Source organism: Erythrolamprus reginae, chromosome 2, assembly GCF_031021105.1.
Source record: "Erythrolamprus reginae isolate rEryReg1 chromosome 2, rEryReg1.hap1, whole genome shotgun sequence".
Classification (NCBI taxonomy): Eukaryota; Metazoa; Chordata; class Lepidosauria; order Squamata; family Dipsadidae; genus Erythrolamprus; species Erythrolamprus reginae.
This window is the reverse complement of record NC_091951.1, coordinates 31,676,357-31,704,339: the sequence shown is the minus strand read 5'-3', so window position 1 is coordinate 31,704,339 and position 27,983 is coordinate 31,676,357. Positions and strand designations below refer to the sequence as shown.

The 27,983-nt window shown below is 43.3% G+C and overlaps 1 protein-coding gene across 1 annotated transcript; it reads right to left on the bottom strand.

Annotated features, from left to right (window-relative positions):
* Positions 1-486: 486 nt before the first annotated feature.
* LOC139159305 (vomeronasal type-2 receptor 26-like) lies at positions 487-27,780 on the bottom strand. Its single transcript, XM_070736628.1, has 7 exons — positions 27,754-27,780; positions 22,729-22,859; positions 15,823-16,117; positions 14,415-15,260; positions 7,008-7,235; positions 2,231-2,357; positions 487-1,391 (listed from the first exon to the last, which is right to left on the bottom strand). Exons 1-7 carry the CDS (start codon positions 27,778-27,780, stop codon positions 487-489), a joined length of 2,559 nt encoding a protein of 852 aa, XP_070592729.1.
* Positions 27,781-27,983: the final 203 nt, after the last annotated feature.

The window sequence follows — 27,983 nt, the reverse complement described above, 5'->3', positions numbered from 1 at the left end:
ACCATGTACTTATACCAATTTTGCATTGTCCATTTTGTCGCATCCTTCCAACCCAAAACTATTACCGCCTGAGCGCTTTCTATTGCTGCTTGTTTATTTCTCTAAATTCTCCCATTGCATTGCTTTTAACTAATACTGACATTTCCTTAGTGATTGTCAATTGTATGTTTAGCATTCTATTAATGTCCTCTTGCACTTTTTGCCAAAATTCCTGCACTATCGGGAATTCCCAAAACATATGCATAAACACTCCTTTATCTTGACACCTGTGCCAACAAAGACCCCTGACATTCTGCTGAAAGTGTGCAAGTTGAACGGGAGTATAATACCATCTCATTTTTCTTTGTCTGTATTTTTTTCATGCATGCTATAATATTTCCTTAGAAGTATCCATAATTGTCTTAATGCAAAACTCTGGAGTATTCAGAGGATGAAATAAAAGGGCAATTATTTGTTTTGGGCTTGGCCATGGAAACCCAACAAGAACTATACTTTGATCTGTGTGGTTAGCTGCTCCTTTGTATTCAGCTCAGGCCTCAGTAAAATAATATAGCTCTTGGGGAAAAAGATGCAGCCCAGCAGGCCAGCACTGGAGGCCAAGATGGAGAAAATCTGTACAGCCACCATGTATTTGCCCTTGGTGCTCAGGTAGGTGGGCACAAAGGAGACCCAAACACTGCAAAAAACCAGCATGCTGAAGGTGATAAGCCTGGCTTCATTAAAGGCCCCAGGCAGTCTGCGAGCCAGGAAAGCCACTGTGAAGCAGATGACAGCAAGAAAACCCATATAGCTAAGGGCAGCATAAAACATGACAGCAGGTCCTTCATTGCACTGCAGGACAATCTGTGCAGGGTGTGAGTGCTTATCTGTGTCAGGGAAAGGAGGAAAAATTCCAAGCCAAGTGGAGCAAATCAGAACTTGGACAGCGGAGCAAGCAAGAACAAGAACATTGCCCAATGTCTTCCCGAGCCATCGTCTCATTTTGTTCCCTGGCTTTGTTGCCAAGAAGGCCAGCACCACTGTGATAGTTTTGGCTAAGAGGGAAGAAACAGACACTGAGAATATAATAATGAAGGCTGATTGTCGGACAAGGCAAGTAACTTTCCTTGGTTGGCCAATGAAGAGAAAGATGGTGAGAAATGAAAGGAGGAGTGTTGTAAGTAAAATGTAGGAGAGATCCCGGTTGTTGGCTTTAACTATTGGAGTTTCGTGGTATTTAATGAAAATTGCTAACACAAAGGCTGTGACGAATGAGAAAAATAGAGCAAAGGAAGCCAGGATGATCCCCATGTATTCTCCATATGACAAAAATGTGATATCCTTTGGAAGGCAGCGATCTTGCCTTTTATTTGGATGCTGATCTTCCAAACATCTGGAGCAATAGACTGCATCTGCAAAGAAGAAACAGGTCACTCTTATACGTCCCTAGCATACTTTGAGTTCTACTAACAGGAAATCATTTGGAAAGGTCTTAAGGCCTTCTGTTAAGGACCCCAGAGCACCTTGATCTGACTGCAGTGGATGAAATAACAAGGGCACTAAACGCAATAAATTGTATTTAATGTTATCACAAATAAAGGTATGATATAGTGAGTGAAGAAGAGCAGATTGTGTTGATATAAATTTGAATTACCCAGGTAATTAAAATTGGGACCATTGAAATGTTGACATCTTGCCCTGCCCAATGTATAAATGTAGGATGTGTGCCATATGAATCTGTTTGTCTAGTTTTTAACTCTGTTTGTTTTTAGAATGTTATAATGTTATTTTATGTAGATTTCTAATATGTTGTAAGCCGCCCTGATTCTCAGCAGAAGGGTGGCCTAAAAATTGAATCAATGAATAAATAAACTGTTCTCTGCTGATCCATCATTTAAAAATATCCTTTTATACTGTTTCCTTTAAAACATATGATCATCTGAAATATATCCAAGCTTGTTTAAGTGGTTCAGTATAAATACTTGAGCATTTTCTACCACTAAATGGTCTACAGAGAGGGGCGGCATACAAATTTAATAAATAAATTTAATAAATAAATACAAAAGTATTTTCCCCATGGAAAGGATTCTTACATTAAATCCAAAATCCTATTTCAAATGTAACTGGACTCTTCTGCCATTTCTTTCTAAAATCAAAACTTTAATTACCTTTTTGCTATTTATTCCAGAAAAAAACTATCAACTATTTGGCTTGTTTTTCAACAGCTTGTTCTCCTTCCCAAGCCACTCACCTTCCTGAGTGGAGATGGCTCCCTTTGCACAAGGAATGCAGTCATAGCAGCAGATTGGCCGCCCTCTCTGAACCACCTTGAGGAACCCAGGATGGCATCTTTCCACGCATCTGGAGGGAGGCAGGGTCTAATAAGAAAAAAACCAGTGTGCCTTTACTAACACCAGGGACCAGTGTTCCCTCTAATTTTTTTGGGGGGTGGGCGGAAAAGTATAGTGTCTGAGCGGCAGGGCAGCACAGAAATAATAAATAAATAAACAAACAAACAAATAAATAAATAAATAAATAAATACTGTGTGTCTATAACAGTGAGCTCATAATAGGGCAACTCTATCAATATCAAAATGTCACTTAAATAGTTGAGCTAGTTTCAAACTAGATTTTGATTTTCTTTCTCTCTTCCTTACTCCCATTCTTTTTCTTTTTCTTTTCCTTCCTCTCTTTTTTCTATCTGTTTCTCTCTCTTCCTCTCTTCCTCTCTCTCCTTCCCTCTCACTCTTTCCCTCTTGGCTTCTGGGCAGGTTTGGAAAACTCTGAGTTGATGATGATTTTTAAGTGAGCGATTGCTCACTGCTCAGCTTAGAGGGAACTATGCCAGGGACAGGACTATTGCTGAGGGTGAGTGGTAAAAAATGTAATAGAATGTATATTTGCAGAAATATCTTTAATTTCTTCATTGAAGTGTTGAAAAATGACTTCTTTTTTTAAAGAAATATTTATTTTTGAATATACATTCATTTGAATACAAGTAGTAATGATAATATTAATATAATTTATTTAAATCATTCTTATGTAATTGTAATGTCATTTTACATATTTGTGTTAAAATATATATTTAGTTGTTCAATATTTTAGTTCCCCATTCTAATAACAATATAATTAAAACATTTAATTAAATATAATTAAAACATAGGTAATGTCACCATCTTTCAACATCTAATCTTTATATCTAAGTATTACTTTTAGTATACTATATTAAATATTCCCCCATACCTTGTTTCTGCTTGTGTTCTAGCTCCTAGTAAAGCCAATCTTGTGCTACAAAACATTTTCACTATCCATCATGTCTTGTTCATTTTAATATTTCAATTCTTGTTTGTTTTTTTAACTTATCTCCCAAATTCCTCCCTTGGATCTTCATCTCTATCTACATCTTTCTTGTTTAACTTAAGTATTTCTTCCATCTCTACTATCTTTTGCTGCCAAAACTCCAGGAGATGTGCTCAAGTTTCTATTTTCTTTTCAAAAATATCTTTCTTATCCAGTGTCATTTTTTGGTCTTTTAGCATGTATTTTCCCTGTGTTTTCATTACTGGTATTTTTTATTGCCTTCGCCGTCTTACCTTCTCATTTTATTTATTGATCTGTCCCTTCTATCTTTTTCCCTGGTCTCTCTATTATCTACTCTATCTCTTGGGCTTTTTGATCATTATTCATTATCCCTTGTGGAGCACTTTCTAGCTTCCCATATACAGTGGTACCTTTAAATAAGGACGCCTCTACTTAAGAACTTTTCTAGATAAGAACTGAGTGTTCAAGATTTTTTGCCTCCTCTTAAGAACTATTTTCTACTTAAGAACCTGAACCCAGAAAAATTTCCCAGGAAATTTGATAATGCATGAAGGCCCGGCCAGTTTCCTGCCATTCCCCCTGGGTTTCTCTCTCTGGCATAGTGTATGGGTGGCAGCCTCGCGGCAGGTATATGGAAGGCAAGTGCTCCTCCTCGCTGCCTCAGAGTCCGTCTTGTTTTTTTTTTAAGTCTTAAAGTTTTGGATTTTTTTGATTCCCCTCACCTCATCTTCTTCCTTTGGCAATGACTGTCCACCTCCTCTTCTTCTTCCTCCTCCTCCCACCCAAATGCCGAGCTTTTATTTCTTTCCTAATGGGTTTGCACACATTATTTGCTTTTATATTTATTCCTATGGGGAAAATTGCTTCTACTTACAAACTTTTCTACTTAAGAACCTGGTCACGGAATGAATTAAGTTCTTAAGTAGAGGTACCATTGTATGTTATTCATTAAATCTATTATCGCCTTGTGATTCCTTGTCATAATATCATAAATGCTTTGAAACATCAACAAAAATTTTCTTCCAACCCACTTATTTCCCCCTGATGAAATATCTTGTCTTCTTTTGATAAGTCCCAATATAGCTCAATTATCTGTCAATGGTCTATCATCACTGCAGAGTCTCAATTATCTTTGACCTCAGAAAATTAATCTGGAAACCATTTACTCAATCCTGACATTGCTCCTCAGGGAATACATTCATATAGTTCTTTATGCCCATAGTTAGTCAACTTAGCTCTTTATACAGGAAGATTTCAAAATATCTCCTTAAATCCAGTGACTCTTGATATTCACTTTAATTAAATGTCTTCCATGTTTTCACCCTTATGGCTCCAGTAGTCATGGAATAAATATAGATAGAACAGCAATCTTCCAGATGTTATTTCATTTCCTCCTTTATCTTATCAGTATTTTCCCAGGGTTACAGGAATATAATGTCTATTCCATTCACCATTCTACAAATTCTAACAGGTCCCATTTGTGTTTATTAAAACAAATAATCAAAATTATGACAAGTAATTCCATCATTTTAAAATGTCTTACTGCCAATTTAAAGATCTAAAATGTCTATGTTTTAAAGGTTTTGCACTCTCTTCTTGAAATTTTTTCTTTCAGGTATATGATTTTTCTCTCTGTAATTGTTCGCTGCTTAAAATTTTTTTTCAAAGGTCTCTTTTCCAGAACTTATTTTCTTTATGGTAGGATTTTGGTTTTTTTAAAAAAAAGTCACCGCAGCCATTTTCAATCACTATTCATCCACTCCACTCCAGCACATTCTTTGGTTTTGGCTTTGTTTTGGCTGCCCCAGCTTCATGGCAACCATAATGGCTGCCTCTCCTCTTCATCATGATATGAGAGGGAATTAGCTCTAGTCAGGTAGGAGAGCCACCACTCTCCATGACCTGCAGAGCACCTGTCACTCTTCATCAGTCCCACAGACTGACTTTATCCCCTTATGGGATCCTCCAATGAAGGGATTTGGTGCAAGTTGATGGAGCCCTGCTCTTTGTGACTGATAGTGCTGCAATGTCAACCAGAAGTAAAAAAAAAATTAACTTATTCATGGCATGTATTGCATTGGACACTGACACAGATGAAATTTTGCAAGAAAACAACTAAGTTCTCAGAGCACCAGTGATCCCTCATTCTGAGTTGTTTTGAAATGAGAAATGTAGTCTGATTGTCTCAAGATTGGCTCATCTTTCCATCTTTCCAAAGTGGATAAAATGAAGGTCCAGATTGTTGGGGGCAATACAATGACTCTATAAACTCCTTTTGACTCGTTTTGAAATGAAGTGGATGGCAAATAAACTTAATAAATAAGTAAAATAAATAAATCTTCAACCCTGAACTACATACATTCTCTTTTATAAGTACAGTGGTACCTCGTGATACGAACCCCTCGTCATACGAACTTTTCGAGATACGAACCCAGGGTTCGGAATTTTTTTGCCTCTTATTACGAACTTTTTTCACCTTATGAACCTGCCGCCGCCGCTGGGATGTCCCGCCTCCAGACTTTCATTGCAAGCTAAGCACCAGTTTTTGCAATCCTGGGATCCCCTGAGGCTCCCTTCCATGGGAAACCCCTCCTCCTGACTTCCGCAAAAACGCGATGCTGTAGGGAAATCCCAGGAGGGGAATCCCAGGATCACAAAAATGGGCAGAGTGGGGGGGGGGACAAAAACAGGAAGAAAAGACTCATGGAGCTCAAGGGAGGCAAAAGGTGTGGGGGAGATGAGGAGAGTGGGGTGGGAAAAAACGGGAAGAAAAGACTCATGGAGCTCAAGAGAGGAGAAAGGTGTGGGGAAAATGAGCAGGATGGGGTGGGCAAAATGAGCAGAATGGGGTGGGCAAAAACGGGAGGGACCCATGGAGCTCAAGAGAGGAGAAAGGTGTGGGGAAAATGAGCAGGACGGGGGAGGCAAAATGAGCAGAATGGGGTGGGCAAAAACGGGAGGAACCCATGGAGCTCAAGAGAGGAGAAAGTTTTGGGGAAAATGAGCAGGACAGGGTGGGAAAAAATGGGAGGGACTCATGGAGCTCAAGAGAGGAGAAAGGTGTGGGGAAAATGAGCAGGACAGGGTGGGAAAAAATGGGAGGGACCCATGGAGCTCAAGAGAGGAGAAAGGTGTGGGGAAAATGAGCAGGACAGGGTGGGCAAAAACATGAGGGAAAGACCCATGGAGCTCAAGAGAGGCTCATTTCGCCTTGCTTTGTTGGGACTGCCACCTCTTGCCACCTCTCGCTGTCACTCCCCCCACTCCTTCGCCTCAGCTTCGTCTGCCGGCAGCTTTTTTTTTTTTAAAGCCTTAATGTTTGGGATTTTCCTAATGGGCTTGCATGCATTATTGACTTTTCCTTTGATTCCTATGGGAAACATTGTTTCATCTTACAAACTTTTCACCTTATGAACCTCGTCCTGGAACCAATTAAGTTCGTAAGATGAGGTATTACTGTATTGTGATAATGATGTTGTTGATGGCATCCACACATCAGTAGTGTTTGATTCTTGGTGGTTCTATGGGCCAGGTCTCTCCACATCTTCTGATTTTGCACTTCTTGTCAGTATTGTACAGTATCTCAAAGTCCATAGACACAACAATACTGAGAAAGAATCAGAAAATCTAGAGGACCATAGATGGAATCTTTCAATATTTATATTGTAGGAGAAAGGAAGTGACATGTAATGACTTCTTTTCCTCACCTGGTTGAGCCATTTGGGCCATATTATAGCCTCATTGTCAATCCTGAATTGGGGCTCTGAGGAACCTTGCCTTGATATGCTTCCAAATTTCACACTGACAACAGACTTATTGGAAAACTTCACCCAATTCACAATGTCCAAATCAGCTGCTAGTTCACCATTCTCATCCAAATATATTCCATCGATGGAAGTGTTGTAAAACCGAGAGTCTTGCAAAAAAGGGTGAAACTGGAACGGCAATGAACAGAATCTGCCTTTAGTAAAGATGGACACTGAAAATAAACTGATCAGTCCTATAAACTCTGAAATAGTTGCTTTTACTTAATATTGTTAAAGGATGGTAAGAATTATATAATCATCACCAGATGGATTCGTAGCTGGTTGATCAACTGCACTCAACTGCATCTACATAGAGGGAAGTGCAGTGGAGTAACCCAAGGCTCTGTTTTAAGCTCAGTACTTTTATGATTTGATTTGATTTGATTTGATTTGATTTGATTTGATTCGATTCGATTAGATTTGACTCGATTCGATTCGATTCGATTTGAATGGCGCCCCTCTCCGAGGACTCAGAGCGGCTCCCAACAAACAATACAGTCTACAAATCCAATATTAAAAATCAGAACAATTAGGAAACCCTTATTAAGAACAATCACACAACTCAACATACCATACATAAAGCGGGGCAGCCGTGGGAATCAATTTCCCCATGCCTGGCGATATAGGTGGATTTTCAGTAGTTTATGGAAGGCAAGGAGGATGGGGGTGGTCCTAATATCTGGGGGGAGTTGGTTCCAGAGGGCCAGGGCCACCACAGAGAAGGCTCTTCCCCTGGGTCCTGCCAAATGACATTGTTTTGTTGACGGAACCTTGAGAAGGCCGACTCTGTCGGACCTAATCGGTTGCTGGGATTCGTGCAGCAGAAGGCGGTCTCAAAGGTATTCTGGTCCGATGCCATGTAGGGCTTTATAGGTCATAACCAACACTTTGAATTGTGACTGGAAATTGAGCAGCAGCCAGTGCAGGCTGCAGACTGTTGATGTAATATGGGCATATCGGGGGATGCCTATAATTGCTTTTGCACCCACATTCTGCATGGTCTGAAGTTTCCAAACATTTTTCCAAGGTAGCCCCAGGTTGAGAGCATTACAGTAGTCGAGCTTTGAGGTGATGAGGGCATGAGTGACTGTGAGCAGTGACTCCTGGTCCAAATAGGGCTGCAACTGGTGCATCAGGTGAACCTGGGCGAACGCCCCACTCGCCACAGCCGAAAGGTGATGTTCTAATGTCAGCTGTGGATTGAGGAGGATGCCCGAGTTGCGGACCCTCTCCGAGGGCATTAATAATTCTCCCCCAGGGTAATGGATGGACAGATGGAATTGTCCTTGGGAGGCAAAACCCACAGCCACTAAATCTTGTCAGGGTTGAGTCTGAGCCTTTTGACACCCATCTAGATCCCAACAGCCTCCAGGCACTGGCACATCACTTTCACTGCTTCACTTATTTGACATGGGGTGGAAATGTACAACTGGGTATCATCAGCATACTGATGATACCTCACCCCATGACCTTGAATGATCTCGCCAAGTGGTTTCATGTAGATATTGAATAGCAGGGGGCAGAGGACTGACCCCTGAGGCATCCCACCCTTAGAGGTCGACCTCTGACCCCCATTAACACAGACTGCAACCGACCAGAGAGGTAGGAGGAGAACCACTGTAAAACAGTGCCTCCCACTCCCAACCCCTCCAGCTAGTATAGAAGGATACCATGGTATACTCAGCAGTATTGAAAGCCGCTGAGAGGTCAAGAAGCACCAGGACAGAGGATAAATCCATGTCCTGGGATGGCCAGAGATCATCCATCAGCATGACCAAAGCAGTTTCCGTGCTGTAGCCGGACCTGAATCCTGCCTGTTGAGGGCCTAGATAATCGGCATCTTCCAAGGACCACTGGAGCTGGAGTGCCACCACCTTCTCAACAACCTTCCTCAGAAAGGGAAGCTTGGAAACTAGGCAATAGTTGTTAAGAATGGCTGGGTCCAGAGAAGGCTTTTTGAGGAGGAGGCGCATAAGTGCCTCCTTGTAGGGAGCCGAGAAGGACCCCCTCCCCAAAGAAGCTTTGACAATCTCCTGGACCCAGCTCCGTGTCACCTCTCTGCTAGCCAAAACCAGCCAAGAGGGACACGGATCCAGTAAACAGGTGGCGGAACTCACAGCTTCAATGGCCTTGTCCACTTCATCAGGTGTCACCAGGTCAAACTTCTCCCAGACAGGTGGACAAGGACGGGCCCGAGTCACCTCGACTGACTCGTTGTCAGTCGAGTCTGTTATCCAATCGGAGTCAAGGTCCATCCGGATGAGAGCAATTTTATCAGTGAAAAATGAGTTAAAGTCATCACCATTGCTCTGCAAGGGCTCCCCAACTCCCCCCTAGTTAAGGAGGGAGTGAGTCACCCTAAATAGGGCAGCCAGGTGAGATTCTGCTGATGCAATCTTGCTGCCCTCTGGGCCCATTAGGCATCTGGGGTGGAACCACCTAATTGGTTCCGCCTCCCTGCGTGGGGGGGGGGATTGGAGCCAAGAAGTCAAGCCGCAGTAGAAAATGGTCTGACCATGACAAACACATCTAAGCCCCTTAGTTTCAGACTATTGCTCAGTTGCTCCGAGAGAAATATCATGTCGGGTGCATGCTCCCCCCTCGTGAGTTGGACCCTGAACTACTTGAGTCAGGTCCATGGCTGTCATGGTGGCCATGAATTCCTGTGCTAACCCAGAGGATCCACCGAGTGATGGCAGGTTGAAGTCCCCCAGAACAATAAGTCCAGGGAAATGCACTGCCAACCTTGCTACCTCCTCGAGCAGCACAGGCAGGGCTGTTGACATGCAGCTGGGAGGCAGGTGCGTGAGCATCAAGCCCACCTGAACCCCTAGGTCCAACTTAACAAGGAGGTACTCACAACCTGCAATCTTGGGAACAATGAGTCTACGTAGGTGAAAAGTCTCCTTGGCTATAATAGCCACTCCCCCTCCCCTTCCCTGGGGTCATGGCTGATGCCATACCTGAAACCTGGCTGGGCAAATTTCAGAGAGAGGAACTCCTCCCTCTGGGCCCAGCCAGGTTTCAGTCACACATATCAGGTAGGCCTCCTTTTCCAGAATCAAGTCCCGGATAAGGAGAGCTTTGTTAACCACTGACTTGGCATTGTGTAGCAGCTTGAGCCCAGGGTCCAGATTACCCCTGTCATCAGTACCCTGAGATGAGCTCATGGAGCTGGAACAGGGGATTGCTTTCAAGCAGCGATCCTTTCTTCCTCCAGAACAGCTTGCCCCATGGCTCCCACCATATCTGCCTCTCTCCAGCAACACCGGAATCTTCTGGCCCTCTGCCACTCCAGGGAAAGAGTCCCCCAACCCCCTGCCTCTCTGCTGCCAGGCATGCTGTTCATCTCATCCATACTATATCCATTCATTCCATAATTATCCATACAATGCATATAATCCCATTCATTCCAATAATCATAGACATCCATCACTAACCCCCCCCCAATAACTTAGCTAAAAACAATTAAAAAAACATTATCTTCAACAATGACTTGAATGAGGGGATAGATGGGAAAATCATCAAATTTGCAGATGAAACCAAACTTCCAGGAATAGCCAATGCTCTAGAAGATAGGCTTAAGATTCAGAATGATCTTGACAGACCTGAACATTGGGTGCTATCTAACAACATGAAATTCAATGGTAAAAAAGTAAGGTTCTACATTTAGGCAAAAAAACCAAAGTGTACATGTATAGTATATGTGGTACCCTGATGAATGGTAGTAACTGTAAGAGGAATCTTGGAGTTTTAGTGGACAACCATTTAAATATGAGCCAGAAGTGTGCAGTAGCTGCAAAAAAAGCCAACACAGTTCGAAGCTGCATAAATAGGGGAATAGAATCAAGATCATGTGAAGTGTTATTATGACTTTATAATGCTTTGGTGAGGGCACATTTGGAATATTGCATTCAGTTTTAGTCGCCATAATGTAAAAAAGTTGTTGGGTCTCTAGAAAGAGTGTAGAGAAGAGCAACAAAGATGATTAGGGGACTGGAGACTTAAACATTTGAAGAACAGTTGAAGGAACTGTGTATGTCTAGTTTAATGGAATAAGGACTAGGGAGGACATGATAGTAGAATTCCAATATCTCAGGGGCTGCCACAAAGAAGAGGGAGTCAAACTATTCAAGGAGAGAAGCAACTTAGAACTAAAGAGAAATTTCCTGACAGTTAGAAGAGTTAATCAGTGGAACAACTTGCTTCTGGAGGTTATGAATGTTCCAACACTGGATGTTTTTTAAAAAAGAGATGGGATAATGATTTGTCTGAAGTGGTGTAAGGTTTCTTGCCTAGGCAGAGGGTTGAACTAGAACACCTCCAAGATCCCTTCCAACTGTGTTATTCTATTGTATATTTTGAATTAGTTCAATCTCTTACAAACTTAATGGTCTCAGCTGTTCAGAAATAAGATCCACATGCTTCTCCCAACATAGTTTCAATGATCCTGTGTCTCTCTTCAAAGGGTACATGCTAATCCTCCATCTGAAATGTGCCAAACAGGGCAGAATGAATTCATATTTCACCCATTTCACACATCTGAACATATTGTGCCTCAGATGGAAAGTGTGGCTCACATATAGGCCTTTAAGAAGATGCTTCAGATCAGTTTTAAATCACAATGCAAATCACAAACCAGAGTGACTTCCGTCCTCTGTCCTAATGTTTCTCTTTCACTAGTATCATATATATAAATATTATTATATCTTTGTATAACACCAATATGCACTTGACAAAAGAAACAAAGAAACAAAGAAACAAAGAAACAAAGAAACAAAGAAACAAAGAAACAAAGAAACAAAGAAACAAAGAAACAAAGAAACAAAGAAACAAAGAAACAAAGAAACAAAGAAACAAAGAAACAAAGAAACAAAGAAACAAAGAAACAAAGAAACAAAGAAACAAAGAAACAAAGAAACAAAGAAACAAAGAAACAAAGAAGAAACAAAGAAGAATCAAAGAGGAAACAAAGAGGAAACAAAGAAGAAACAAAGAAGAAACAAAGAAACAAAGAAACAAAGAAGAAACAAAGAAGAAACAAAGAAGAAACAAAGAAACAAAGAAACAAATGAACAAACAAACAAACAAACAAACAAACAAACAAACAGATGGCAGGCCGGACTTAAGATATATTATTCATTTAGGCTCGTATTTTGATCCCTATATCCTAAAACTCTCCTGTTTGACTCTGTGTAATCTTTAACTGGATGAAATGATTGAACCAAGGCACCTCACATGGGCAACTGCACAGAATACATCCAAAATTCAGAACACATGGCTCATAAGGAATTGAAATTTGACATACCGGTATTTTATAAAATATTTCAAGACATAAAAATTATCACGAAACATTTTATGACATAATATAAAATATCCTAAAACATTTCTTGAGGCCAGTTCCTGAGGTTTAATGGTGCTATACAGTTGAACATCAGTGTTTTTGAAGTCCGATATGTTTCGATCATGTCCCCCCTTTTCTTTCTCTCCTCCAGACTATACAGGAAAGACTTAATGAACTCAATCTGTATAGTCTGGAGGACAGAAGGAAAAGAGGGGACATGATCGAAACATTTAAATATGTTAAAGGGTTAAATAAGGTTCAGGAGGGAAGTATTTTTAATAGGTGAGATCATCCAAGGACATGGGGTGAGGTATCATCAATATGCTGATGATACCCAGCTTTACATCTCCACCCCATGTCCAGTCAACGAAGCCGTGGAAGTGATGTGCCGGTGCCTGGAGGCTGTTGGGGCCTGGATGGGTGCCAACAGACTCAAACTCAACCCGGATAAGATGGAGTGGTTGTGGATTTTGCCTCCCAAGGACAATCCCATCTGTCCATCCATTACCCTGGGGGGGAATTATTGACCCCCTCAGAGAGGGTCCACAACTGGGGCGTCCTCCTCAATCCACAGCTCACATTAGAGAACCATCTTTCAGCTGTGGCGAGGGGGGCGTTTGCCCAGGTTCGCCTGGTGCACCAGTTGCGGCCCTATCTGGACCGGGACTCATTGCTCACAGTCACTCATGCCCTCATCACCTCGAGGTTCGACTATTGTAATGCTCTCTACATGGGGCTACCTTTGAAAAGCGTTCGGAAACTTCAGATCGTGCAGAATGCAGCTGCGAGAGCAGTCATGGGCTTACCTAAGTATGCCCATGTTTCACCATCACTCCGCAGTCTGCATTGGCTGCCGATCAATTTCCGGTCACAATTCAAAGTGTTGGTTATGACCTTTAAAGCCCTTCATGGCACTGGACCAGAATATCTCCAGGACCGCCTCCTGCCGCACGAATCCCAGCAACCGATTAGGTCCCACAGAGTGGGCCTTCTCCGGGTCCCGTCAACTAAACAATGTCGGTTGGCGGGCCCCAGGGGAAGAGCCTTCTCTGTGGCGGCACCGGCTCTCTGGAACCAACTCCCCCCAGAGATTAGAACTGCCCCTACTCTTCCTGCCTTCCGTAAACTCCTTAAAACCCACCTTTGCCGTCAGGCATGGGGGAATTGAAACACCTCCCCCGGGCTTGTTCAATTTTATACATGGTATGCTTGTGTGTGTGTCTGTTAGTATATGGGGTTCTTTTAAATCTTTAAATATTTTAAAGTTATTTGAATTATTTATGATTTGTTATATCTTGTTGTGAGCCGCCCCGAGTCTTTGGAGAGGGGCGGCATACAAATTTAAATAATAAATAAATAAATAATAAACACAAGAACAAGGGGACACAATCTGAAGTTAGTTGGGGGAAAGATCAAAAGCAGCGTGAGAAAATATTATTTCACTGAAAGAGTAGTAGATCCTTGGAACAAACTTCCAGCAGACGTGGTTGCTAAATCCACAGTAACTGAATTTAAACATGCCTGGGATAAACATATATCCATTGTAAGATAAAATACAGGAAATAGTATAAGGGCAGACTAGATGGACCATGAGGTCTTTTTCTGCCATCAGTCTTCTATGTTTCTATGTTTCTATGATATATCTCTGGATATCACCATGAATTTTTAATAACTTTTCCAGTGAAGAGAATAGATTAAAAGCTTTGCCATTGGTTTGGAGAATCTGGTAGCAAAATATTTCTGAACCAAGGACTCAGTAGTAAACCTAGTGTTTACTATTTCATGGATATTTATACATGGTTATCATGGGACTGTGAGATTTATGTTGTAAATTGTATTTGGAGATATTAATAAATAAATCCACTTCCCATTAGAGCTGATATATTCCAAAGATTCTAAGATTGCCTATGAGTTATGAATTCCACATTTTCAGTAGGAGTCCATTATGATGGAAAAGTGAATACCTGCCATGGCTGGATAATGTGCAGTATTGTTGTTCCTCCACCACCTTTCAATCTCCTCTTGGATTGGGAAGAATAAACTGCATCTAAGGTCCTTGCCAGGGCCCAGACAGTGTCATAGATGTAGGCACTCTCTAGAGACACAGCTTTTTCGATGTCTTCTTGGGAAAGGGTCTTCACCCCTTCTTTCTTGGTGCATCTTGTCCAGCCTTTCACAGTAGAGGGTGGCTTGGAGTATAAGCAATGAAATGCTTTATGTGCAAAGTTGTACAGAGAAGTAAAAAGAAACTCAAAATCAATATCTTTTGTCTTTTTCTTTTTTTGGATGAGGAAAGAAAAGAAACCAAGAATGTATTGATATGTTATATAGCTGTATTCCAAGTCCACTTTGAATTCCCATAAAGCTGTTGTGACAAGGACCTTCCCTGTGGGTGTTGTAGACTCCACACCATTTGATTTTATGTTCAGTATAAATTTTTTAATTAATTTCTCTATTACTACTATTCCGTCTAAAAAGAAACCAGTTTCTGAAAAATAAATAAATACATTGACTTCTTTCCAATTCTTTACAGAGGTAAAGTCAGTGTATACAAACTCTGTAGTCATCCCCGAAAGTATTTGTGAAAAAACAACACAAATCCCATTCTTGAACAGCACTGGAACCATCGTTGCTATGAAATGCTTCCCGTTGTCTGTGTCCGGAGCAAAGAGACCAACTGATGTCCATTGGAAATGCAAGAGCAATTTGAGGACGCCCAGATATTGGACTCCTTCTTTGGGGATCATGGTGTAGAAAAATGGGAACCGTGTTTTATCCCCCAGAATATGGGAAACAAAAGAATAACTGACCTGGTAAACAGAAGAAGGAACTGGTGACTGATTCAGTTTCAGTACAGCATTGCAACTGTTTTGCTTCCAAAGTCCTTTTAATCATGAACATTGTTTAAGAAATTCAAATCTCTTCTTATTAGCACAGAGTATCCTATTTATATTAGTTGTTACTACTAATATAAATAGTAGTACAGTTTACTTGACTCCTAAAATGCTATGCAATTATCCAAGTCTTTCAGCAAAAGCATCCCTGGAAATCTTGAATATTCTTCTTATACCATATTTCATAGGTGATTCCATAAATGAGAGGTGATTATTAGAGATAAAAAAAAGTCTTATGATGTGTCCGTCATATCATCATTTTATTTTAACATTTGCTTGGCTTTGATAGCGTCTTCATTTGCATTTCTATCATTTCATTGGAGGTTTTCTTTAGACTGTACTTGTTAAAGAATATACTTATTTTGGAGCATAAACAAACCTTGAATTGATAACTATTAATATATTAGCTCTATTCCAGCTAATTAGATTTGTTTTCTCCATTATTATCCTTTAAGGTGGAATAAAAGAACTTTCCTACCTGGGGGATTTTATAGTTGCTCAACATGGATGAAATCTGGATGGAGATGTCAGTTTCTGTCCCCTCAATTACAGCTAAGAGATTATTCTGTCTTTCTCCACACTTGTAGTTTGGAACATTTGCCAGCCCAGGAGAGAGAAGATCTGCCAGAGCTTCCAATGTTGTCCTTGCATCAAAATGATTGTCATGAATGTTATAGCCCAAGGTGAGGTTGGGTAGAATATAGGGATCCTGGTTGATCTCATGGACAGCAAACAAGAAGGACAGGATTTTCCAGTACTTTGTGGTTACTTTCCTGAAATTATGTGCACGCACACACACACATACACACACCATTTTGTGTCAAAGGGAAGTTATGAATTATATGACTTGAAGGCAACAGAAGGCTCCCCCCTCCCCTCGAAGTGGAGGATTAGCAAAATATCTTGCCGTCTGGAAGCTTAATAGCTGCAGGCCAAAATGAGATGGTGGACATTGAGTGGTGCCTAGGTTTTCATTCAGTCACTGTCTCCAGTGATCTGGCTAAGAGAGATTGCTTATAAAGGAAGGCTTTTCCTCTGTATGTGTGTGTGTGTGTGTGAGTGAGTGAGTGAGTGAGAGACAGAGAGAGAACACCTACAACTTTTGTTGCCAGCAATTTGTATGCCGCCCAGAGTCTGCGGAGAGGGGTGGCATACAAATCTAAATAATAAATAAATAAATAAATAAATAATAAATAATCAGAAGGGGAAATGCTCTCTTACCAGGAAACTTTGTCCATTGGAGCCTTTTTGAAAGTAAGTGATCGAAACAAAGTGGTTGTTGCAGGACTGATTCCAGTAATGAGGTAGTCTCCTGGCTTGAAATAATTCAATGGATCTGTCTCATCCCTTTCTAAAGTTAAGGGACACTTGGCATTTAACATCTTGCAGGGTATCTGGGAAAACAGAAGCATCAGGAGAAATAATAGAACCATTTCTACTTCTTGCAAGGTCAGGTGGATCTCAAAGAATTAGAGGAGTAATTCACAGAGGCAAAGGACTCTTGCAATATCACAACTGCTGTTGTGCCTTTGCTGCTATGGATGGAGGCTGGAGTTCACCAGAAATTCATCTGAAAATCTGTTTAAAGCACAGAATAATAACTAATCAATGATACCAAAGGCTTTTATGTCCTCAAGTTCCCAAGGTCTAATGAAAGATGCCTCCAGCATTGCTTTTGAATGTGATGTTTATGTCATATCAATAGTGAACTTTGGAGAATTCCCTGAAGGAGAGATTGGAAGGCAGCCAATAAATCAACATGATGTTGATAATTATATAGAGAAGAAGCATCTCCTGGTGCTCTCTCTGTCTTGTCCTGTGAGTTCATGAAGAAGGAAACAAGGAAGGAAAACATGTTCGTGAAAAGTGTCCAGATATGGGCTGCTGCCTCCACGGCGTGAAACGCTGATCCATGGCAAAAATGGAGCTGTGCGTGCAATTCTATCATTGCTGGCCATGCATGTGCTGTGCACGCTGCATGCAAGTGCCATGCACCTGAGATCCAGCTTCTGCGCAAGTGCAGCAGCTGAATCTCACTGCCCCAGCTAGCAGCAACAGCGCCCCGCAGCTCCAGCCATGCAGTATGCTGTGCTCTCCATGCCACAACCACAGGCATCTCTCGGAGCGGCGATGGCGGCTGCCCCGAGTGAGTTGTGGCCTTTGGGAGCACAGTGTCGGAGGCCTGGTTCGGCACCACTCTCCAACAAGCCTGGACCTGGACGAATCGGCTGCTGCTTGGAGAGCAAGGGGAGCAGACAGAGATCCTCCCTCCTCCTTGCCCACTTCTGCAAAGGGATATTGCTCAGTGTTGTATCCTGGAATGGCTACCTTGTAACGCTGTAAATAGTTTGTTCCTCTTTTCCAGCGCTGTCTGAGCCCAAGCAGGAAGTCGCTCCTGATTGGCTCAGACGCGGCCGGCTCTCGCTTTGGCGGGAACCGCAAAAGTATAAAAGAAGCGGTTTCTCCCTGCAGAGCCAGTCGGTACTCGCTGAATTGTCACTTTACCTTGCTGAGCTGTCACTTGTTCTCTGAGCTGAATAAAAGTACCGATTGCTCAAAACCCTGTCTCTGGGTCTACTTCACTGGCGACGAACGAACGGAAGAACTTCGCGTGCAACATGGACAAAATCCAGATCGGCCAGGCTCCAGAACTCTTCGATTCCGAAAAAATGACATGGGACGAGTACATGGCCACCTTCGAGATATTCCTCGAGGCGGCGGGAATGCAGGACGCCGGAGCCGATCGCAGACGGGCTATTTTTCTCAACTACTGCGGCGCAGAGATCCGTAGACTTGCCCAAACTCTCACCGAACCAGAACAAGCAAGAGCCACAGCGTGGGACGTCCTTCAACAGAAACTAGCGAGCCATTTCAAACCAACCAGACCAGCCATGGTTTACCGGCATCAATTTCACATGATGGCTCAGAGAGAAACCGAGTCGATAAGCCAATTCACAACGCGGCTTCGAACGGTACTTGCTCAATGCAAGTTTCAAGATCCGGAAGCTCGCCTCACCGACGCCTTGGTTTTCGGCATGAAGAGCAACACAGTGAGAATTAAACTCCTCACCGAAGAAGAGCCGACTCTACAAACCGTGATCAAATTAGCGCAAACCGCGGAAGCAGCCGACGCAGCGGCAAGAGAATTAAAAGAGCACGGAAGGCGAGAAACCATTGCCAAAATCGACGCCGAGTCTCCCAGCGCCATGGGAACAGACGACCGCAGCCAGCCAAATAGCAACGGGGACAACTGCCTCCTCCTGCAAGACCAGCCGAGACACCCTAGAGCTACTCACCCAGCCCCCTGCGCGGGCTGCCGGGGAAATCACCAGCGCCATCGATGCCCTTTCCGTGACGCTACTTGCCACCGTTGCAACCGGAGAGGCCACATCGCCATCGCATGCAGGGCAACGGCACCAGAAGAAACTTTTGCCACACAACAATACCAGCGACCTCAAAACCACCCCCCCCAATCGCGAGAAAGGAGACCCTTCCGCAACTCTGGTCAAAGGAATTACCCCACCGCTAACCGAGACTACAATAGAGGTAACTCTCAATTTTCCGTGAATAACACGGCAACCAAAAAGGGGGCTAAAATTGTTATCTCATTGTTACTAAATAACCAGCCTTGCTCAATGGAGCTGGATACGGGCTCGAGATATACCATCATGCCCTGGGAAAAATTTAAGCTATATATGCCTAATGTGTCTAAGGCTGACCTAATTCAAACCTCTTTGGTGATCAGAGACTTCCAAGGGGGGGTAATCTCGGTCCTGGGAACTGCAAATGTACCTATTGCATTTAAGAATGTTAAATGTACCCTTCCCATGCTTATCGTGACGGGGGCCAAACACTCCCTGCTAGGGCTAGCGTGGATGGAACCGTTGGGGATCGAAATTTCGGGTGTGTGTAATGTAAACTGTGATATTATGCCTAACTTTGTGAAAGAGTTCCCTGAAGTGTTCAGCCCCACCTTAGGATTGTATAAGGGACCCCCCATATCTTTCTCTATTGACCCCAAGGTCCCACCGGTTAGACTGAAACCTCGCAGAGTTCCCCTCCCGCTTCTCCCCAAGCTAGACATACAGCTGGACAAACTCATTGGTCAAGGTATCTTGGTCCCTGTGGAACAGGGGCCATGGGAAACTCCCATAGTGACACCCCTGAAGCCAGATGGCTCCTTAAGAGTTTGCGCTGATTACAAATCAACCCTGAATAAGGCACTCCAACACCACCCCTACCCCATTCCGGTGGTGCAACAACTCTTACACTCCCTGGGGGAAGGAAAAAGGTTCGCAAAGATCGACCTGGCGCAGGCTTACCAGCAACTTCCGGTCGATGAACAAACAGCAAACGCTCAAACGATTGTAACACACAGGGGGGCTTTCAAATGCACGAGGTTACAGTTTGGGGTAAGCATAGCCCCAGGAATATTCCAGAGCATCATGGAACGCCTATTGTCAGGGGTAAATGGGGCAATTCCATATTTTGATGACATCTTAATTGCAGGGGAAAACCAGGAACAAGTGAACAAAAGAATAAGGGAAGTACTTAAGAGGCTACAGGACAAAGGGTTACGTATCAAGCCTGATAAATGTGTCTGGGGGACTGACAGTATTGAATTCCTTGGGTATAAGATAGATAAAGAAGGCATCCACCCCACAACAGAGAAGCTGAGAGCAATTAGAGAAGCCCCAGAGCCACGAGATAAGAGTGAGTTGCAGGCATTTTTGGGCCTCCTTAATTTTTATTCCGTTTTTTTAAAGCAGAAGGCAACAGTAGCAGAGCCTCTCCATCGTTTACTCCAGAAGGAAGCCCGCTGGACATGGGGGAAAACTGAACGTGAAGCTTTTTGTCAGATAAAAAATTTATTAACATCTAAGAGTGTAGTAGTCCAATATAGTGCTTCACTACCCATTAGGCTCACGTGCGACGCTTCGCCGTACGGCATAGGAGGAGTTTTAGCTCACATTCTACCCAATAAGACAGAGGCCCCAATAGCATTCTTTTCAAGAACCATGACCAGCACGGAGAGGAATTATAGTCAATTAGACAAGGAGGCTCTAGCATTAGTGGCAGGGGTAAAGAAGTTTCACAATTACATTTTTGGAAGAAGCTTTGAGTTAGTCACTGACCACAAACCCCTACTAGGCCTGCTAGCCCCCAACAAGCCCACTCCACCTTTTATGTCTCCAAGACTAATCAGATGGGCCCTTTTCCTCTCAGGGTATCAGTATGAGCTCACCCACAAGGGGGGGAAGGAAATCAATCATGCAGACGGCCTCAGCAGATGCCCCATAGCAGACTTGGTAGAAGACCCTGTTCCTGCCACAGATGTGCTAATGATAGAACTCGAGGAAAACCCACTAACCACAGCAAAAGAGGTAGCTGCACACACGCAGCAAGACCAAATCCTTAAACAAGTGGTGAACTGTGTTCTAAAGGGATGGCAAAATGATATTGTTAAACCTGAATTGTGTGATTTTAAGAACAAAAGGCTTGAATTATCATATGTAAAAGGTTGTTTGCTGTGGGGGGATAGAGTGATCATCCCCAAACGCCTAAGGGAAAAGGTACTCAGAATGTTACACGTGGGCCATCCTGGGATTGTCAGGATGAAGAGCCTAGCAAGGGGGCATTTATGGTGGCCAGGGCTAGATGCTGATATTGAAAGTTGGGTTTCAAAGTGTGACCCGTGCCAAGAGTCAAGGCCCAGTCCCCCCAAAACAACTCCGGCTGAGTGGGAACAGCCTGCTGGCACTTGGTCTAGGATCCACATTGATTTTGCTGGCCCAGTGGGGTCTCAGTACTTCCTAATAGTGGTTGATGCTTTCTCCAAATGGTTGGAAATAATAGCAATGAACAACATAACCACAAGTGCCACTATCAAGGTATTGAGCAGACTGTTTGCATCCCATGGTTGCCCTGATCTATTAGTGTCTGACAATGGACCACAACTAACAGCCAGGCAATTCGAATTATTCCTAGATGGCCTAGGGGTCAGGCATGCCCTCATCTCGCCTTACTCGCCCTGGGCTAACGGGTTGGCAGAACGTTACGTAAGGGTGGCAAAGGAGGCATTGCACAGGTCAGGCCCTGGAGATGTGCAACAGAACTTGGACCAATTCTTATTAACCCAGCACATTACCCCTAACTCGCACACACATGTAAGCCCTGCAGAGTTATTGATGGGGAGAAAGTTGAGGTCACCATTAGACAGGTTAAATCCAAGGTTCTGTGTGAATAATAACCAAATGTGCATGAAACCAGAAAGAGAAATGTATTTGGGTCAAAATGTATATGTAAAATGTTTTGATGGAAATGTAAACTGGATGAAGGGAATTATTGTTAAGCAAAACGCACCCAAGACTTATATTGTTAAACTGGAGGATGGTCGTTTGTGGAAACGACACATAGACCACATTCGGAAACGAACTGAAAACCAATTGCAACAACCCGCTGACTTGGACTCTCCCCCTTCAACAGACTTTAGTACATTGCCCGAACTAAGAAACACGCAAAGAGACTTATCGGGCCAGGGGGAACCATCCAGCGACGCCGAGCCATCCTCGTCCTCCGAGGCCTTCATTGGGCCCGCCAGGCCAAGTCCGCCGCACCGGGAGAGCAGCGGCGAGCCATCCTCCACAGTCAGTGGCGAAGGAGAAATTGGACTGCGCAGGTCAGCGCGAGAGCCTCGAAGGCCTCACCGATTGGACGACTTCGTCACGTGGCTTTCTTGATGGATGAGTCCAACTATGAGGGGAGGGGTGTTGTATCCTGGAATGGCTACCTTGTAACGCTGTAAATAGTTTGTTCCTCTTTTCCAGCGCTGTCTGAGCCCAAGCAGGAAGTCGCTCCTGATTGGCTCAGACGCGGCCGGCTCTCGCTTTGGCGGGAACCGCAAAAGTATAAAAGAAGCGGTTTCTCCCTGCAGAGCCAGTCGGTACTCGCTGAATTGTCACTTTACCTTGCTGAGCTGTCACTTGTTCTCTGAGCTGAATAAAAGTACCGATTGCTCAAAACCCTGTCTCTGGGTCTACTTCACTCAGCGTAGGGGCACTCTGTCTGCTCCTCTTGCCCTCTGAGCAGCAGCCGATTCATCTGGGTCCAGGCTTGGTGGAAAGTGGTGCTCCGCCAGTCAGGCCTTCAACACTGTTGTTTGAGCCATGACTCGCTCGGTTGCCCCATCGCCGCCCCATGAGATGCCTTCTGTGGTGCAGGAGAAGTATAACTGTGAGGAGTATAGCCATGAGAAGGAGGCAAGACTCAGGTGGGGGGGGGGAGAGCTCAGGGATCCTGCAAGAAGGGGACGGTAGCCTGTGGCCAAAAAGCCTCTTTGGCAGCGGGGGTGATTTTCTCCACTTGGGCCAAGTCCCCCCTCTACTTTGCCGCCACCGGGCAGTAGTGGTGAGGGCAAAGCCGATCCAAGATCTCCGCCGGGGGCAGAGAAGAAGCTGGAAAGGTGTCATCTGAGGCCACCGAGCTCCTGCAGCAGAACACAGCTTCCAGGCATGCCTGAGGAGAAAAGCAACCAAAGCAGGGTGGAGGGTGGGTGGTGGTGGTGGGAGGACTCAGGTGCTCGGTTGGAAAAGTTTCCTTCGCGGAGCTTTTTTTGCATGCAAATTGCCCCAGTGCAACCTTCACCTGCTGTTCGATTCCCAGGCAACTTTCCCAACCAAGCACCTGAATCCTTTCACCCCCCACCCTTCATCCAGCCGGGAGAGCACAGCTGTTCAGGTGTTCGGCATTTCGATTTGGCAGAGTGCACAGTCTGCAGGCGGGACACAACGATGGTGCTGCGCCAGCTGCTTGTCACCCTTCTGAATGACCCTCGGCTCCTGTACTGCCTGGCATAGGTTCAGTCCATTTGGGTGGTTCCGCACCTCACAGCCATGGCCGTCACTCACAGGCTATGCCTATGCAAAACTTTCCTGTGCTCTGGAGTGGGGTGGAGTTCTTTCCTTCCTGCGAACTCCTCTCAGTGGACACCGAGTGACAGATCCTCCCTCCCTCCCCTACCAGCCAGGCTGGGCACCGCTCATCCCTGCACCCCCCACATGGGAGCTCAGGGCACTGGTGAAAAAAGGAGTGTTTTCTGCATGGGAAGCAGAGCTACTGCTGAGGTGTCTCCTGGAGTAGCCTCAGAGGCAGTCTTGAGTCCGCCAGAGAAGAGGTTTCTGCTCTGGCAAGGGACCGGGTGGATCTCACGGGGCAGTTAAATGCCCTCTTTCTGGAGAGGCGTCCAATGCTGAGCCCGAGGCCGAGCTCTGCACTGAGAGGGACCATTTGGGTGCTGCAGAAACGACGTTGCTGCTCAGCCAACAGGGAAAGGAGGAGGAAGGGCAAAGCCAGCTTCTTCCATCAGATTTTCAGAAATACTGGGGATTTGCAAAATGCTAAACTGTGCCCCTCCTCTCAGAGCATTCCAGCAGGGCCGCGAATAGCTGTCCTTTGCTGGAAGCATCTGATGTAGTTCCAGAAGTAGTTGGAAGCCCACGGACTGAACTTTGTCCTGTGCAACTTTTTTGTCAGAAATTAATCAAGGCTGTGAGTCCATATCAAAACTGCAAAGATAATTTTATTGATCCATTGGTCTATTCAATTTATATGGCTGCCCATCTCATATGAACCACCCTGTAGTGAAGCAATATAAAAACATCACCATAACAATAAAACAACTATGATTACTTATGGGACCGCCTTCTACCATATGAGCCCCAGCAACTGGCCAGGTCCCACAGAGTCAGCCTTCTCCATGTCCCGTCAACTAGACAGTGTCGCTTGGTGGAGCCCAGGGGAAGAGCCTTCTCTGTGGGGGTGCTGGCCTCTGGAATCAGCTCCCTCCAGAGATTTGTACTGCCCCCACCCTCCTTGCCTTATCCAAATATAAATAATAAATGTTGGAAATGCAAATCAGAGAGTGGTACATATTATCACATTTAGTGGACATGTTTGGAAACAAAAAAATTCTGGTCTATGATTAAAAACTGGTTAAAAGAAATTTTAAATTATGAAATAGAATCGAAACTGGAAATATATCTGCTAGGAATTATTAGAGAACAATATAGAAAGGCAGATTATTATTTAATAGCACATATATTAACAGTGGCGAGATTGGTTTTCGGGCAAAACTGGAAACAAGAAAACATACCAAGCAAAGAGATGGTGATTGGGAAAATGCTAGATTGTGCAAAATTAATCAAACTTATATTATAACTACCGAACAAACAAGATAAAGAACATTATAGTATGGGGGGAAACTATATGGTTGGATAGAAAAGAAAAAAGATTCAAATTAGCCCTAAAGAAAAAGGGGAAATTGTAGAAACAGGAATGTAAATATGAAATTTATATAAATTTTATTGATTTTGTTGTTATGGTTTTTTTTCTAGTTTTTTTTGTTTTGTTTTGTGTTTTATGTTTTCAATATTTTTTTTAAGAAAACTATGATCATATAGACTTCAGGAAGCTCTCTTTAATTCTAGTCTGGGGCTAATATGAAATTCTGGTAACTATAAGAGGACTTTCCCAGCTTCCCAGCTTCCCAGCTTTATAGAGCCATAGGAGTCAGTAGTGAGAGTCAAATTTTTTAACAATCAGTTCTGTGGGCATGGCTGGGTGGGTGTGGCTGGGGGGCATGTGATTGGGTGGGTGTGGCTGGGGGGCATGTGATTGGGTGGGTGTGGCTGGGTGGGCATGGCCAATTTGATATCCTTTATGGCAAGCTGGGGCAGCGCAGGGGTGCTGATGCTGCAGAGACCATTTTTAAAAACAGAGCCAGCATATTGCCCCCACAATCCAGGTCCTCATTTTTCCCACCTCGGAAGGATGGAAGACTGAGTCTGCCTTGAGCTGGTGATGAGATTTGAACCACTGACATGCAGATCTGGCAGTCAGCTTTAGTGGCCTGCAGTACCGCACTCTACCGACTGCACCACCTCGGCATTTTACAAGCCTTTGTATTGTCCTGCAATCATGAATGCCACAAACTGGCATTCACTGCCGGCTTTGGGCAAAATTGCCCTATATTGAACAATGGATTTGCTTAACCAATTACTAAGTCACATCAGATCAATCACATCAGATCAATCACATCAGATCAATATGTTTGAAATGGATATGAATTTTAGTATTGTTTATTTTCACTTGCATATATTTGGACAATGGCATTGTAAATTCTTTTCTAATTTGAGAAATGTTAGAACAACTTATGGCTATTAAAATGCATCTACTTATTAACAGAATACATTCAGTAGCTGCAAGCATCAAATAGAAGTGACATATAATACTCTTTAGTTTCTGGATTAAAATTAAAAAGTTAAAGAAAATCCTACAATTCTGCCAAATTTTTCATCAGGGTAGTTTTATCTTTTCATTGTTTTTAGCTGTTCTTTATCCAATAGACTTTACATTGGGGTGAAATGCTCCTGGTTCGCTCATGCCTGTAGGTTCATTGGAAAGCCGGTCATGAAGGCAGCACAAGGATCAGCCTACCCACATGGATGCTGCCATTTGGTTTCTTTTACTCTGCGCATTCACAGAATGCTTTGCACATGCACAGAGGGTAAAAGAACACAAATGGTGGCTTCCAGGAGGGTAGGCGCAGCCTTGCATTGCCTTCGTGACCGGCTCTCTGATGACTGACAGGCACGAGTGAACTTGGAGCATTTCGCCACTGCTTCACATGAGTACTATAGCAAACAAGCAGTGATAACATTGATCAAAATATTCTTAGGGATTTTGTTTGATTAGCTTTAGCTCATTTGTCTTTTGTATGAGAAAATAAACTGATACAACACAGGCCTTATCAGTAGTTCCCTTGTTGTTACTATTCTTATTCTTTTCTTATTCCTTTCTTAAAACAAAAGTAGGATTAGAACATTATTTATTACTTATTAATTGGATTTCTATGCCACCCCTCTCTGAAGACTTGGGGCGGCTTACAACATATAAAAACAGTGATTTACAATAAAATTGATATAATTAATATTGAATGACACGGCTATCTAAAATCTCCAATTGATTAAAACATCAACCATACCCATTCTTACAACAATCACACAATCATTCGTTGGCCAGGGGCCAAGATCTAATCGGCCCAAGCCTGGCGACATAAATGAGTCTTAAAATTCTTATGAAAGGCGAGGAGGGTGGAGGCAGTATGAATCTCCGGGGGGAGCTGATTCCAGAAGGCTGCCCCCCCACAGATAAGGCTCTTCCCCTAGGTCCCGCCAAATGACATTGTCTAGTTGATGGGACCTGGAGAAGGCCAACTCTCTGGGACCTGACTGGTCACTGGGATTCATGTGGCAGTAGGCAGTCCCACAAGGAATCTGGTCCGATGCAATGTAGGGCTTTATAGGTCATAACCAATTGAGTCCAGAAACCAATTGGCAGCCATTGTAGACCCTGGAGTGTTAGTAAACCAATGCAAAAGGTATTCAAAAATTTTGGAAATTGCATACAGGCGAGGGCTGGGGCTTTCTGAACAAAATAAACAAATAAACATTAATTTTTTAATTTCATTTTTCATTTGGTTGTGATCAGGAAAGTTCAAATTAAACCAATGCAAAAAGTTTTCAAAAAAAAATTAAGTAGCTAAATCAACCTTTTTTTAGTCCGGGTCAAATACACCCAGGAAGAGAACAAGTGTAAGTTTTTTCACCCAGCAAAAACTAAGCACCCCCCCCCAAAATACTCATAGAAAGAACCCCTCAAATAACACAACGTCATGTAATTTCAAATATCAGATATGCAGGGAAATTTTTTTACAGGGTCTCAAACTTTGTTTCTGGTCACATACGACCTGAACAGAACAGCAGGATTAATGCAAGAGCACAAAGAGCTGCCAGAAGGCAGGAGTGGTTACTCCAAAGGAGGTTTCCTTGGGAATAAGACTTGGGGCTAATTGTCTCCTAGTCTACTTCAGGAAAGCCGGGGCAGTTGTATCTCTGCAGGAAACAAAATTTGGAATTTGTGTGGCTTGGTGTCTGGAAAATGCTTTGCTTTGCTCATCTGCTTCAGTTTGTTATTTGAAGACAACTCCTGGGAACTTTGCTAAATTGAGTGAGCTTTCAAATACTAATTGATGTTTTACTATTTAAGACTTTCTGGACTTATGCCAACTGTTAATGAATTTGCAAGAAAATATTGCCTTTAAATTGTTGTGTGTGACCTCTATTGAGACAGTTATTAGTAGTTGGTTATTGATTAAAAATAAGTTCAAACTAACTATGTGTTTTCCTACGTTCTTAGCTGGGGTAGAACACAAGGTTCTCCATTGGTGTTTGGAATGGCTGGGTTTTTTGCAACTGTGGCAGCATTAGCAATTTTTGTTACCACAGCGCTGTGTACCTGGTGATGAGATTAATTAATGGTTGTCAGCAATGCTTCTCTTAATTCCTCTGACCTCTCGTGAAAAGCCAAGTTGGCCCATTGCGGTAATATTTTTAGATACCTTTTAAGTAAGTGGGCATTACAGAGCACTGACAAATGGATAGTGTGGGAAAGGAGAAGGGAGTTTATTGTTTTGACAGAAATTGTAAAAGAATATACTCGTCTTTGAAACAAATGCACTTTATTCTTATCTTATCTCACGAATGTTGCTCAAGCCCTAAAAAAATTTCATATTTGATCTTG